This window comes from Lissotriton helveticus, chromosome 8 (genome assembly GCF_964261635.1).
Source record: "Lissotriton helveticus chromosome 8, aLisHel1.1, whole genome shotgun sequence".
Taxonomy (NCBI): Eukaryota; Metazoa; Chordata; class Amphibia; order Caudata; family Salamandridae; genus Lissotriton; species Lissotriton helveticus.
The window spans coordinates 989,575,681-989,589,971 of NC_136069.1; the positions used below are offsets into that span (position 1 = coordinate 989,575,681).

Consider the following 14,291-nt stretch of genomic DNA (forward strand, 5'->3'; position numbering starts at 1 on the left):
CTATATATTCAAGCCTAATGCAGGAATTTGGTGATGATTTAGGTCAATGTCAGACTAAATGGGCCAACAGTCTAGGCATAGTAGATGTTGATATTTTATTGTCAATAAGAATGGCTGCAGAATGTCTTATAACTGGGATGATGAAATCTCAACACTTCATGTGTATTCACAACCTTTATTATACTCCTAAAAAAGTAGTTAAATGGAGTACGTCGGCAGGTACGAATTGTAGCCGATGTGGATTGTATGCAGCTGATGAATTGCATATGGTTTTTTTCTGTCCTAAATTATCATCGCTGTTTCAACAAATTGAAACTTTTTTGTCTATTATTTTGTAATGTAATATAAAGGTAACTAATGAATTAGTATTGCTTGGTATAGATTACACTACTACTCGGCCTAGACCAATCTCTTATTTTCTTTTTCTATGTATGGCCGCAATTAGATCTTGTATCACCAAAGAATGGATTAGTCAGGATCCCCCCACGTTCTTTATGTGGAAGGAAAAATTACTTTTTATGTTTAATATGGAATCTGCTATCTATAAGCTCAAGGGGGTAAAAAAAAGAATCATGGGGGAAAAAATATGGGCACCAATTGCCGAGTGGATTTGATTTAATTTTATGTACTCTATAGTTGCTATTCTAATCTGTTTTCTGCTAAAATCTTGTCATATAACTTGCTCTTCTTTTCTCTTTTTTGATGACATTCTGCTTTTTTTTTCTTGTGTTTTTGTGTGTTGTTTATTATAATGCCTTGCTGTATTTCCTTGCAATAAAACAATAAAACTTTAAATTAAAAAAAAAATGAAGTCATGTTCGGACTGATGGGCCGTGGTTCCTAAGACCTTATAGGAGCTGGCTTTGAAGCTCCTTGCGGTCCAACAGCCGACACCATCAACCAAGACTCCGTGGAGGTCCCAGTCCAGATCGAGGAAGAGGACGTCGCAGGACCGCTCTCGGAGCCCAAAGTCCTCTTCAACCCACTCAAGGTCATCAGAAAACTCAGGGGAAAGGGACAAGAAAAAGAAAAAGTCCAAGGGTTCTTCATCTTCACCTCGACTGTCATCCATCGGCGAAGCAGATAAGGAGCACTGACGCTCTAGGCACAGAGCAAGAGCCAGGGTCCACTATGCGCCTTCCTCCTTTTCCAGGAACCAGCGCGACCCCCGCTTAGATCAAGGAGTTCTATGAGTCCATGCGACGTGCCGACCCCTCTGGTGAACCTTCGGCCCGTGGGGTAGGAAGGGGCCCCATCTGATTTGATGCCTTCAGCTCTGGCCACGGCGCTGATGGGGCCTCAGAGATCCGATAATGGATCTGGGTCAACACCAGTCATGCCACCACGACCTCCCCTAGCGTCGGATCCGAAGTCGGTGCCTGCAGGGCTGCCCATGCCTATCGGTGGTGCCAGCCCCATCCTTATCCCAGACGACATGGAGTCGGAACAACATCAGTCGACGCCAAATCAGACGTTGATTGAACTCAGGGGTACTATGTTGTCGCCTGAACACTTTGTTGATGTGTATGGCTCGGGAGAAGAATGGGAAAGGTCTAAGGACCCTCTGGAACACCAGGATGACTCTGCAGAACAGTTAGACTGGTATGGGGAACTTGGGGAAGCCAGTAGAATGGACACTCCAGATACAGGCATGCTCCCTCCGCCAACTGTGGCTATGGAAGAGAGGGCATCTTATGCCATGGAGGTTAAGAGGGCAGCCGGGGTCCTTGGACTGAGCTGCCCTCAATGGAGGTCAAGATTAATCTCCTGACTGAAGTGCTTTGGCCTTGGACTTCCACCTCAGAACCCCTTTTGCCCTTTAATGAAGCGCTTACCAATGTCCTTCTAGGCGCGTGGTCCAAGCCTAGCACAGGGGCTCCTGTGAATAGGACAATCACCTGCTGCCATCACCCAGCTCCGGACGACCCAAAGTTCTTCAGCCAACACCTCACCCATAAAAGCTTGGTGGTGCAGGCCTCCACGTCACAGAGCGCGTTCCCTTCCGCTCTCCCGGATAGGGAATTGAAGCGTCTGGATTCATTTGGAAAGAAATTGTTTTCTTCCTCCAGCCCGGCATTAAGGTCGGTGAATACTGTGCGTTTATTGGGCCGTTTCTCCCACTCCCTTTGGGATACCGTTGCTCAAGTGTTGCCACAAGTCCCGGAGGAGGCCCAGGCTGTGCTTTCTGTGGCAGTTAAGGATGGAAGAGATGCAGCAAAATTAATATTAAGGTGTGGCCTTCCTACAACGGATTTGATGGCCTTGAGACTCCACGCTGGCTTAGGACAGCTGGCTTCTAGGGTGGTGGACATGCCCTTTGCTGAAACCCGCCTTTTTGGGGAAAAGGCAGATTTGGCCCTAGTTAGGTTCGAGGACTCTTGAGCTACGGCTGGATCCTTGGGCCTCTCTTCTACTCCTTGTGGCCAGTCTACCTTTCACTCCTTTTGTGGCAACGGAAGGGGTTTCCAGCCACGTCCCCCCTATCCCAGCTACCATCCTGCACAGGCTTCTGATGTGGACGCGGTTCATTCCGGCGTAGGAAAGGAAGCCAGAAGTCATTAGCCACCCTGGCCTCGGCAGCCGCAGCCGCAGCCACAGCCTCCAAGCATTCCTTAACTGACTCTCCAAGCCCACACCACTCCAGTTTGCGGGACAATCCATCATCATCTCCCCCACTGGAGATCCTTAACATTCTAGAAATGGGTCTTGCAGATCATTCAGGAGGGCTATTCTCTTCCTTTCCTTTCTTTTACTCCTCCCATTCTGCCAAATCAGGAATGGTCCACAGAGGATCATTTAAAATTGTTCCAGGAGGAAATTACAGCTCTTTTGGCCAAGGTAGCTATAGAAAGGGTCCTAGTTTCAGAAGTGGCCAGTGGTTGTTATTCCTGATACTTTCTGATTCCAAAGAACAAAGGATGCAACCCATTTGAGATCTTCGGACCAAAAATCTCTTCCTCAAGAAGGAGAAATTCAAGATGCTCACTGTAGCTCAGGTCCTGTCTGCCCTAGACCTAGAAGACTGGATGGACCTCAGGATGCGTATTTTCACATCCCCATCCTGCTTGGTCACAGGCATTAGCTGCGGTTCAATGTGGGCCCTGAGCACTTTCAGTTTACTGTGCTCCCCTTCGGCCTTACCAGTGCCCTTCAGGTGTTCACCAAGGTGATGACGGTGGTCGCAGCTTCTATGTGCAGGTTAGGGGTGTCTGTCTTCCCCTACCTCAATGACTGACTATTAAAGGCGTCCTCACCCCAGGCTGTCATCTCCCCCCTTCAGACTATGGCAAACCTCCTGCATTCACTGGGGTGCTCTAAAACATGCAGAAGTTGCACCTCACTCCTTCTCAGGCGCTCCTTTTCATCTGAGCTGTTCTGGACACAGTGCAGTTTTGGGTCTATCTTCCCAAACAGCGAGTCCAGGATATTCAGGTTATGATTCTGAGGTTTCAGCCTCTATCCTGGATTTTAGTAAGACTTAATGTAAGGCTGTTGTGCCTCATGGCCTCCTGCATCCTGTTGGTAAAGCATGCCAAGTGGTGTGTGTGGGCTCCGCAGTGGGACTTGAAGTTCCAGTGGCCACAGCATCAGGGAAATCACACCGATATTGTTCAAAGCTCAGAAGGAGCTGGAAAATATATGCAGGGATGGTTAACGAACGTAGTTGGGTCAACGTTAAACACGTCTCCCTTCCCCAACCAGATCTCACAGTCGTGACGGATGCATCACTTCTGGGATGGGGCAGACATTTGGTAGATCAGGGGACTCTGGTCTCCGATGGAGCCAGGGTTCCACATAAATTCGATTGGCATTGAAAGCATTTCTTCCCTTTGTCAAGGGTAAGTTAGTGCAGATGTTCACGGACAACACCACTGCCATGTAGTACTACAACAAGCAGGACAGGGTGGGTTGTGGACCCTTTTTTGGGAGGCCCTGCGCTTTTGTACATGGTTGGGACAGCAGGGCATAATCCTGGTGGTTCAACACCTGGCAGATTCTCTGAACTTCAGGGCGGACAAACTCCACCGTCGATGCCTAGCAGATCATGAATGGCATCTCTAGTCGGAAGTGGCACAAGATCGCTTTCAGCAGTGGGGAGAACCTTGGTTAGATTTGTTTGCCTCTGAAGAGAACGTGCAGTATCATCAGTGCTGTCTGCTGTAGTTTCCAAAGCGGCTATCGCTCAACGACACGTTTTGGCAAGGGAAGAGCTCAGGCTACTGTACTCCTGCTCCACTCCTGCCCAGGGTTCTGAAGAAGACCAGGAGCGACCAGGCCCAAGTCATTCTTGTGGCTCCGGACTGGGTGAGGAAAGTCTGGTATCCAGAGCTTCTGAAAATGAGCATTGATCCTCCGATTAGGCTACCCCGTCAGGAGAATCTTCTATCACAGCAACAGGGGAGGGTTCTCAACCGGAACCTGTCAACTCTGCGCCTCCATATGTAGAAATTAAGCGGCAGCAGTTAATGGCTTTTGACCTTCCTCCCAAAGTATGTAACATTATTTTGGCTGCCAGGCAGCTCGCCACTGACGGTATAAGCCTGCCGTTGGTTGAAATTTGTATTGTATTGTATAGAAAGGTCTATAGATCCTCTTTCTGCTTCTCTTTACATTGTCCTTTTATTCATTTTAACCCTTGCCCAGCAGGGCTCTGCTTTGGGACTCTCAAGGGTTGCCTCTCTATTCTTTCTGTTTTTTTGTGACTGCCAGACCAGCCCTCTCTCTCTAAGTCTCTGATTGTACATAGGTTTCTAAAAGGGCGGGCTTACTTGTTTCCATCCATGCCTTTGTTATGCCACAGTGGGTCCTTAACTTGGTCTTCACGTACCTAATGTGGGCTCCCTTCGAGCCTTTACATAACTGTCCCCTCCAGCTGTTCTTCCTGGAGGGTGAGTGATCTGCAGGTGTTATCTTGCACGCCTCCCTATCTGATGTCTTTTCCAGACAAAGTGGTGCTCCACACCCGGGCTTCCTTTTTACCAAAGGTTGTGACTCCATTCTGGGTCAATCATCACGTTGCCCACCTCCTTTGCTCCCCGCATCCCTCTAAAGAGGAGGAGCCTCTCCACTGACTGGACCCAAAAAGAGTGTTGTTGTTCTACCTTGACTGCACAAAAGAGTTCCGAGTGGACGGCCAACTGTTTGTGGGGAAGGGCGGTACAGAAAAGAACCATCTCTGACTGGGTCATTCTCTGCATCAAGATCTGCTGTGCCCTGGCAAAGAAGCAGCCTCTTGAGGGATTAAGGGCCCATTCCACCAGGGGCAAGGCTGCGACTACGGCCTTGGCTCAGGGTGTCCCAGTTCTGGACATCTGTCAGGCAACAACGTGGGCATCTTTGCACACGTTTGCCAAACACTACTGCCTGGACAGTCAGGTCTGCAAGGACTGGCACTTTGCCTATTCGGTCCTGCAGGACTTCCTAGTGTAGGAATTGGTCCGCAACCCACTGCCAGGATGGTATGGCTTGGGTATCTAATTCAAAGGTAAGGAATCTGCAGCTAGAAGTCTCTATTAGATGAACACGTTACTTTTCTTCAGGAACGCATTATCTGGTGGGGATTCTATCTAGCTGCAAATTCCTTACAGCCCCACCCATGCCTCTATCCTTTGCCTACTAATGTTGTAGGGCTAGGGTTACTTCCCTTTTCAGTGGCCTAGTTTTGCACACAACTACACCAATTACTTCTTAGCTCTGCGCTTCTAGAGTGGAAAAAAACAAAACATACCGACGTCCGCGTGCCTGGGTGGTGCCTATATAGGTGCAGCGACGTCATAACTGACGCTGAAGACGTCACTCTGAGCCGAATGGAGCCATCCAATGGCACGTGCCAGGGGTATTACTCACTGGCGTAATGAAAATTGAGAGGGCCTCCCTGCACGGTACGCAGAGGGGCCCCCTCTGCGCTCAATCAGGAGCTCTACGACCAGAGGGCAGTGCCGAGGGGCCCCCCTGGAGCTTGTGGCCCCCCCACACCGCGGGGGCTGCAGGGGCCTGTGTTACACCCCTGGTATTACTCAGCAAAGCAAAGGTTTCCGGATGCAGCCTGACGCCTGGGAAATTCAAGAATAAGGAACCAGCAGCTCGACCTATGCACTTAAAATTTCTTAAAGCTGTTGCTGGGGGATGAGAATTTAGCCGTCCAACATGCAGCCATTTTTATCTTGAGTTTCTATCTTGAGCTTCTAAATTATGATCCAAGCACTTTATTCCACTGAATGTAAGTTACCAAAGGGTTTTTATCATAGATTTTTTTAATATTTCAGTTTTTATAGTATTTGTTTGCATATCTTTTATGATCTGCATTTGAAAGATTGAATAAAGACAAAGTAAGAAGATATATACTATATTTCTTTTTTTAAAGTAATATTGCATTAATGTATTTGTAGGTACTTGATGTTCATGTTTTATTTTGATGTAGTGGAAAGCTGAATGGATATTCATTGATGATAAGTTAAGTAATAGGTAACTGTGTTCCTTTCCATGACTGATCCTTTTTCTTCCAAAGAACCTGACAAATTGAGCTATTTGGCTACCTAGATGTCTCAACACTTTGATCTTGAGAATGTGTAATAACCTGAGTTTTCCTAGGATGGTAACAATTAATCAGTACGTATTATGAGACATCCTTTTAAAATTAGTTTGGAATATATGATTGCTGCCATTGTCTGATAATCTGCAGTCTATTACTTTTAAAATGTCTATTTATAAACTCAATTTTGACTCCAGCTTGATGTTACCTAGGGTATTAACACGTTTTTTATTCTGTGAAAATTAAAAATAAATACCAGTTACAAGGCCCTACTAGTGTAAAGGCTGTATTTCAGGAACTAACATATTGTGCAAGCCAAATTATAAGAAAGAATTAGATGTTGAATTTTGGGTCAAATTGACTGTGTTTTGTGTTCCTACTTTTCTTTTATACAGATTTACAGTATTTGACAGATGTACGTCAGCAAATTCCCATACACTTTCAAAAACGTGCTGATCTCTACAGTGTAGAGGCTAAGAAAGAATGAATCAAAGACTGCATATCCAAGAGAATGATTACCATGCTAAGAAACTCTTTTCCTGGCTGTTGTAACTGTTGGTAGACATGTGACTCTTCAATCAATGTAACTGATTTCCCTAATAATGTCAACTTCAAACACATTAACTGGACGAAGGCTTATCACTGAAATAAATCTTCCTTTAGCTGCTATTTTGTCTGGTTGACAGTGTTAAATAAATATATTGTTAAACCACACAAATAATACTTTATTATATGAATATTGGATTGCTTTGACATGACATGCCCCTAATCTATCAATTGGAGGCAAATAAAACAGGTAACTGGGGGAGGGGGGGGCGCCAGCGAGCTTGAGGCAAGATGGCCACACTAATAATCCATCAGTAATCTACGGACCTGACATCCATTGACCTTTCAAACGACAGCACTAAATAGCAGAACTTAAGTGAAACCACCCAGTAAGCAGCAGTATCGTGCTGCAACATCGATGAGCCTTAATCGGGAGTTTGTAGACTAGCCTGCGTGATCTGCTGCAAATAAGATGGCGGCATACCTGAGCTAAACCGTAACACAGCATGGAGCAGGGCGGTGTGCTCCCTGCCGCTCCGGAGACAAGGCTGTAGTGGTGGACCCATTCGTGAGCAGCTCTGACAGGCAAGTGGAGAATTGGCTGTTGGCTGTAATCGTTTAGCAGCGGCGCAGGGTGGAAGCACCACGGACGGTGTTGCAGGGTGTGGCCATCGCAAGCAAAAGCGGCGCAACTACAGACTGCCTGTGACTGTGTTCCATGTTGGCACATCACACACACAGGAGCTGCAGCTGTGGGGGTGTGTGTGCCCAGGGATCGCGCTACGGAGGCGGGGAGCAAAGATCGGACCGGTGTTGTATGACGAGGCGTGATGTGATCTTGTGCCACCCGTCTCCGTACAATTTGAGAAACGCAGAGCACCTAGCGTGGGGAGCTCTTTAACCACAGGAGTGTGGGTAAAATTCTGCTGACTGCGTTGGTGGTGCTAAAGTAGAGCGCATCTGAAGCGGTGTGGGGGACTACATCTTAGTGACTGCTGAGCCCTCCAGCGGCAATCCGCGGGCGCCGCTGCTCTGGTTATGTGAGGCGGCTGGATCATCAGCAGTGAGTGCACTGGACAACGTGCCTGGTGAAATAGCATTGGGAACATTTATTTATTTATTTAATTTGTATGGCGCGTTATAACCACAGGGGTCTCTAAGCGCTGTCTGTCCAGATTTACATGAAAGATGTTACGTAATGAGATGTTACAAAAAGAAAGGCTGTGCACCTAAAAGCTACTCCATGCTTGTTTGTACAACACAGTTTTTAGTTTTTTTCTGAAGGGAAGTAAACTACTTTCCTTCCTGAGATCTGAATCCAATTTATTCCACAAAGCTGGAAGCACGTTGGAGAACGCACGGCCCCCCACCGTGGTCAGCTTGAAGCGAGATTGGGACAGGAAAGTGGCATCCGACGAGCGCAAAGTCCTACCCGGTGTGTAGGGGGATATTCGGGATTTCAAATATTTGGGTGCTTTGCCGTGCAGAGCCTTGTGAGCAGTACACAATCCCTTGAATACAATTCGCTGACGTATTGGGAGCCAGTGCAGCTCCCGCATCAGGGGAGAGGCGTTGGCAGTCCTGGGTTTTTTGAATATGAGCCTAGCTGCATCATTCATAACTCCCTGAAGCTTTTCCAGCAGCCGCTGAGGCAGGCCTAGGTATAGGGAGTTCCCGTAGTCCAGCCTAGCCAGAATTGTGGCTGAGACCACGTGTCTCAAAGTAGGGAATGAAAGCAATGCCGAGATCTTCCTTAGTTGTTTTAGGAGGCCTATACGGGTGCCCACTACAGTGGAAACCTGTTTTTCCGTGGATAATTTATTATCCACATATAGGCCTAAGCTCTTGACTGCGGCTGCCGGTTCCATACTTAGGGGGCCGGGACTGCTGGTTGGTGACATCTAAACAGTGGAGCTGGTGTGTGCAAATGGTACAGCAGCCGAAGGCCTGTATCAAAGACACGGTCGGGCGAGGACTAGCGCCGACTTGTGCGGTAGTCCAGGAACTGGAATTCATTGCAGGGAATAAAAAAGTGTGGAATCGCAACACAGAGCTGAGACAAGTGGCAGCTGTGAGTAGAGCCTGGGCAATATTCTCAGCAACTGTCCTCCAACAATACACTATGAGGAAGACTGACAAACATCAGCCGAAACTTTCATTTGAATCTCGCCGCTCGAATCACCCAGTGGGAACACATTCGGACACCGAGCTGGAGCAGCCTCAGTCGCATAACTCCAGGTTGGAGGCCACACTGCAGGCTATGCAACAAAGCTTCCAGGTCATAGATGGCAAGATAACCAATTTATCTCTTAGGATGGACAAAATGGCGGCCACATTAGACAAGCTGGGAGAAAGACTTACGACAGCAGAGCACCGCATTTCAGCCATTGAAGATGAGTCGCACTCCACAACAAGTGTCAAGAAATGAAGAAGCTGCTGGAGATCATCAGGGAAAAAATGAAGACTTGGAGGTGCGCTCTCAGCGGGGAAACCTACGAATAAAGGGTGTCCCTGAGAGCATAAATACAGGCCAATTGGAGGATTAAATCGAGGACGCACTGAAGGACATGTTTGGAGCGGAAAATCTCTTGCAGGTACTGATTGTGGAATGTGCGCACCGCTTGTTGGTGCCCAAGCCACCTCCGGGTGTGCCACCGCACCCCATAGTAGCAAAGATCTTAAAGTACAGAGACCGGGACACTCTCCTTAGACTGGAGAGGGAAAAGCAAAACACGTGCTACCAAGGAAATAAGGTGTCTTTCTTCCCTGATTTCACCATGGCGGTGCAGATGGCCCATAAGGAATACATGAAGGTGAAGAAGAAATTGTGCGCCCTGAAGATTCCATATGCAATGTCATATCCCGCTAGGCTGAGGATCAAGGTGGAATGCAAGGTGAAGATTTTGCAATCTCCCAAAGTAGCGCAGGACTTCCTGAAGCAAATTCACGCTAGAAGAAAAGCAGCGAGGAGCGATGCGATACCTACGCACTTGGAGAGATCAGATACGGAGGAATGAAAGCTGTATGTTTTCCAGGTATAGCTTCACAGTGACTCTCGTAAGGTGGTAAGGTAATGCCTCGCAAGTGGAATCTTTGTGTATTCCGGGACACACAAGGGCGGTTTATAGAGTGCAAGAGGGTTACTTGTACTTGCAAACTGGATGACCCGATGGACTGTAAGTGCTTTTGTTCTTGTCCTTTGTTTTGTAAATGAGACTGCGGACAGTGGCTGATGTGGGGAGGGGGAGGTGTAGCCTTGTCAGTACTATGTTTAAGATGTTATAGACACTCAGTAGGAACATCTACACTGGTTTTCGAGGCAAGTTATGAGGGCGGGTATCGTAACAAAAGTTTACTCACCCCATCATTGTATTATGTTCGTAGACTGTGGGCCTATTTCAGAGTCTTGTTTTTTAAATAGAATGTTGGTTGTGGGTAGGGACTCCTACTATTCATGTGAGGAGCTGGGCTAAAGGAGATGCAATGTGTAAGACGGTGGGTCCTAGGAAAGTATGCCCAGCCACACCTGCCCTGCAGGTGGGACATGGGGACCTGGTCGCCCCCCATGTGGTTATTCCACAAAATGGTTGCTATGTTTCATGCAAAGTTATTTGGGATTTGTCCTTGGCATGATTGGGATGCTGAAGTAGGTGTGGGTGGGTGGGGTTTGTTATATTTTTCAAGTGGTATGACACAACTGGTACAGCAGGATAATATGGTTACGCAGGCCATTGAGCACTGGGTAGTGGACGCATGACAACTTCGATCCACAATGACATTAGGCTAATGGAGGGTGATATCAGACTGATGAAATGGAATGTGAGGGGACTAAATAATCCCAAGAAGATCAGACAGGTGTTTGCATACCTTGATAGACATCGGGCGCAACTGGCACTTTCAAAAAGACACACCTGACGCTGGTTGTGAGTGCAGGATTGGTGGTCGTTGGGCAATGGTAAAAGCAGCCGCCTCGTACTCCAGCTACGCCAGAGGGGTAATGATTCTTGTAAAAAAAGGGTGACTCTATTTAAGCTGATTTCGACAGAATCTGATCACCTAGGGCGCTTCACACTGGTACAGGGGAATTTGTCGGGAACAGTGTTCACAATAATCAACACCTATGGCCCCAATGTGGAAGCCCTCGCCTCCATGAACTACATCCTCCTCGGGGACCTGAACTTCCACCTCGAGAACAACAATGACACCAACTCCACCACCTAGATCGACAACCTATCCAACCTCGGACTCAGACAACTCGTCACAACACCCACCCACTCCACCGGTCACACGCTTGACCCCTCCTGCTCCGCAAGCTCCCACGTCTCCTTCAACCACACCACCGAACTCCACTGGACTGACCATCTCTGCATTCACTCCACCTTCAAGAATCCCACCACGCACCACCGCACCCAACAGGTGCCTCACCGCTGCTGTAGCAAAGTCACTGAAGACCAGCTAACCACCACCCTCGCCCAGAGCCCACCCACCGACCCCGACACCGCCGCCCGCAACCTCAGACATTGGATCAACGACTGTGCCAACACCCTCGCCCCAATCAAGAAACCCTCCAACAGTCACACCAACATGAAATCCAGCTGGTTCACTGAAGATCTCCGGCCCTCCAAGCAAACCTGCTGAAAGCTGGAGAAGATCTGGCTCTGTGAACGAACACCGGACAGCCATGTGGCCCAAAAGAACCCAACCCGCAGACACCATCACCTCATTAGATCTGCCAAAATGGCCTCCTTCAAAGACCGCCTAGACAACAACGCGCACAACAGCAAAGAGCTCTTCAACATCGTGAAGGAACTCTCTAACCCCAGCTCCAACACCAACGACATCCCACCCTCGCAAGACCGGTGCGACTCGCTGCCCACCTTCTTCCACCGCAAGATCGCAGACATCCATGACAGCTTCAACGTCACGACCGCCCGACAACCACTGAGACCTCCGCCCCCACGACCACCATCCGCACCAACAGCCTGCTCTCCTGGACCAACATTAACAACGACCATCAAGATCATGAACACCATCCACTCCTGATCTCCGTCAGACCCATGCCCACACCACATCTTCAACAAAGCCAGCACAGCCATTGCACCCCATCTCCGGAAAGTCATCAACACCTCCTTCGAGACAGCAACCTTCCTGGGGAGCTGGAAGCACGCCGAGATCAACGCCTTACTCAAGAAAACCAAGGCGGACCCCAAGGACCTAAAGAACTTCCGGCCCATCCCCTTGCTCCCGTTCCCGGCAAAGGTCATCGAGAAGACCGTCAACTAACAACTGACCCGCTAACTTGATGAGAACAACATCCTGGACCCTTCCCAGTCCGGGTTCTGCAGCAACCACAGCACCGACCCTGCCCTCATCTACTCCACCGATGACATCAAGTCCCTGCTGGACAACGGAGAAACGGCAGCCCTCATCCTCCTGGACCTGTCAGCCGCCTTCAACACGGTCTACCACCACACACTATGAACACGCCTCCACAACGCCGGGATCCAAGAGAAGGCCCTGGACTGGACCACCTCCTTCCTCTTCGGCAGAACACAGAGTGCCCGCCTTCCCCCCTTCCGCTCCGAAGCCACCAAGATCATCTGCGATGTACACCAGGGCTCATCCCTCAGCCCCACTCTGTTTAACCCCTTCCATGCTGCCGCGATTCCGCTCCTGTGCTGAAGATTTCAGCGCGGGTGCGGGCATGACGGCCCCCAGCCGTCATCAGCACACGAGCACTGTAGTGCATGACGGCTGGGGGCCGTCATCAGCATGCAAGGGTTTAACATCTACATGGCATCGCCCAGGTCGCCTGTCGGCACAACCTCAACATCATCTCCTACGCTGATGACACCCAGCTGATCCTCTCCCTCACCAAGGACCCCCACACCACCAAAACCAACCTTCACGAATGAAGACCGTCGCTGAATGGATGAGGATCAGCCGACTGAAGCTGAACTCGGACAAGACAGAGGTCCTCATCCTCGGATCCACCCCTTCGTCCTGGGACGACTCCTGGTGGCCGACCGCACTGGGAACCACCCCGACACAACCTAGGGGTCATCCTCGACTCCATCCTCTCCATGACTAAACAGGTCAACGCTTCTCCTCCTCCTGCTTCAACACCCTCCGCATGCTCCGCAGGATCTACAAGCGGATTCCCCCACTGAAACGAGAAGAACGGTCACCCAGGCCCTCGTCAGCAGCAGGTTTGACTACGGAAACGAACTCTACGCAGGAGCCTCGGGCAAACTCCTGAGATGGCTCCAACCAGGACGCATCTGCACGCCTGATCCTTGACATCCATTGCCGCAGCCACACCGCACCCAACCTGAGAGACCTGCACTGGCTCCCGGTCAACAAGAGGATAACCTTCAAGCTCCTAACCCATGCACACAAGGCACTCCTCAACACTGGAACAATGTACCTCAACAGACGACTCAGCTTCTACACCCCCACCCGCCAACTCCGCTACACCACCCTCGCCCTCACCACAGTCCTCCGCTTCCAAAGAGTGACCCACCTCGTTCTCCCACCTCGCCGCTAAGACCTCGAACCCCTTCCCCATCCACCTACGGCAGACCCAAGACCTGCTGACCTTCAGAAAACTCCTCAAGACCTATCTTTTCGAGCAGTAGCAGCATTCCCGACCCCAGCGCCTATCCAGACAAGAGAGGTACCATTTTTATCGGGAGACTTGGGGAGTGCTGGGTTTGTGAAGTTTGTGGATCCACGCAGATTACAGAACTTTCCATCACAGAAATGTAAGGAAAATTTATTTTTTGAGAAACATTGATGTTTGCAAGGGATTCTGGGTAAGCGAACCACTGAAGTCACCCCATCCTGGATTCCCCTGGCTTTCTAGTTTTAAAAAATGTATACCTTTAGCAGATTTCCCTAGGTGCCGGCTGAGCTATGGTTCAAAATCCACAGATTTGCAATTTGCAAAACAAGAGTCAGTTTTCACTGTAAAAATGTGGTGAGTGCACCCTGCGTTTTGGGCCGTTTCCTTCATGGGACACTAAGCCTACCCGCACAAGTGCGGTACCATTTTTATCGGAGCCGTGAGGAATGCTGGGTTCATGGAAGTTTGTGGATCCACGCAGATTCCAGAACTTTCCATCACAGAAATGTGAGGAAAATGTATTTCTGAACAATGTTTGATGTTTGCAAGGGATTCTGGGTAACAGAACCTGGTGAGAGCCACACAAGT

At 49.1% G+C, this 14,291-nt stretch overlaps 1 protein-coding gene across 1 annotated transcript in view; it reads left to right on the plus strand.

Moving 5' to 3' along the window:
* The window catches only part of LOC144771843 (omega-amidase NIT2-like), an 823,895-nt gene extending 816,696 nt beyond the window's left edge, over positions 1 to 7,199 (plus strand). Inside the window, exon 10 of the mRNA XM_078656107.1 lies at positions 6,928 to 7,199. Coding sequence (XP_078512233.1) covers positions 6,928 to 7,019 — 92 coding nt within the window. The 3' untranslated portion in view covers positions 7,020 to 7,199. The remainder of the gene's footprint in view (positions 1 to 6,927) is intronic.
* Positions 7,200 to 14,291: the final 7,092 nt, after the last annotated feature.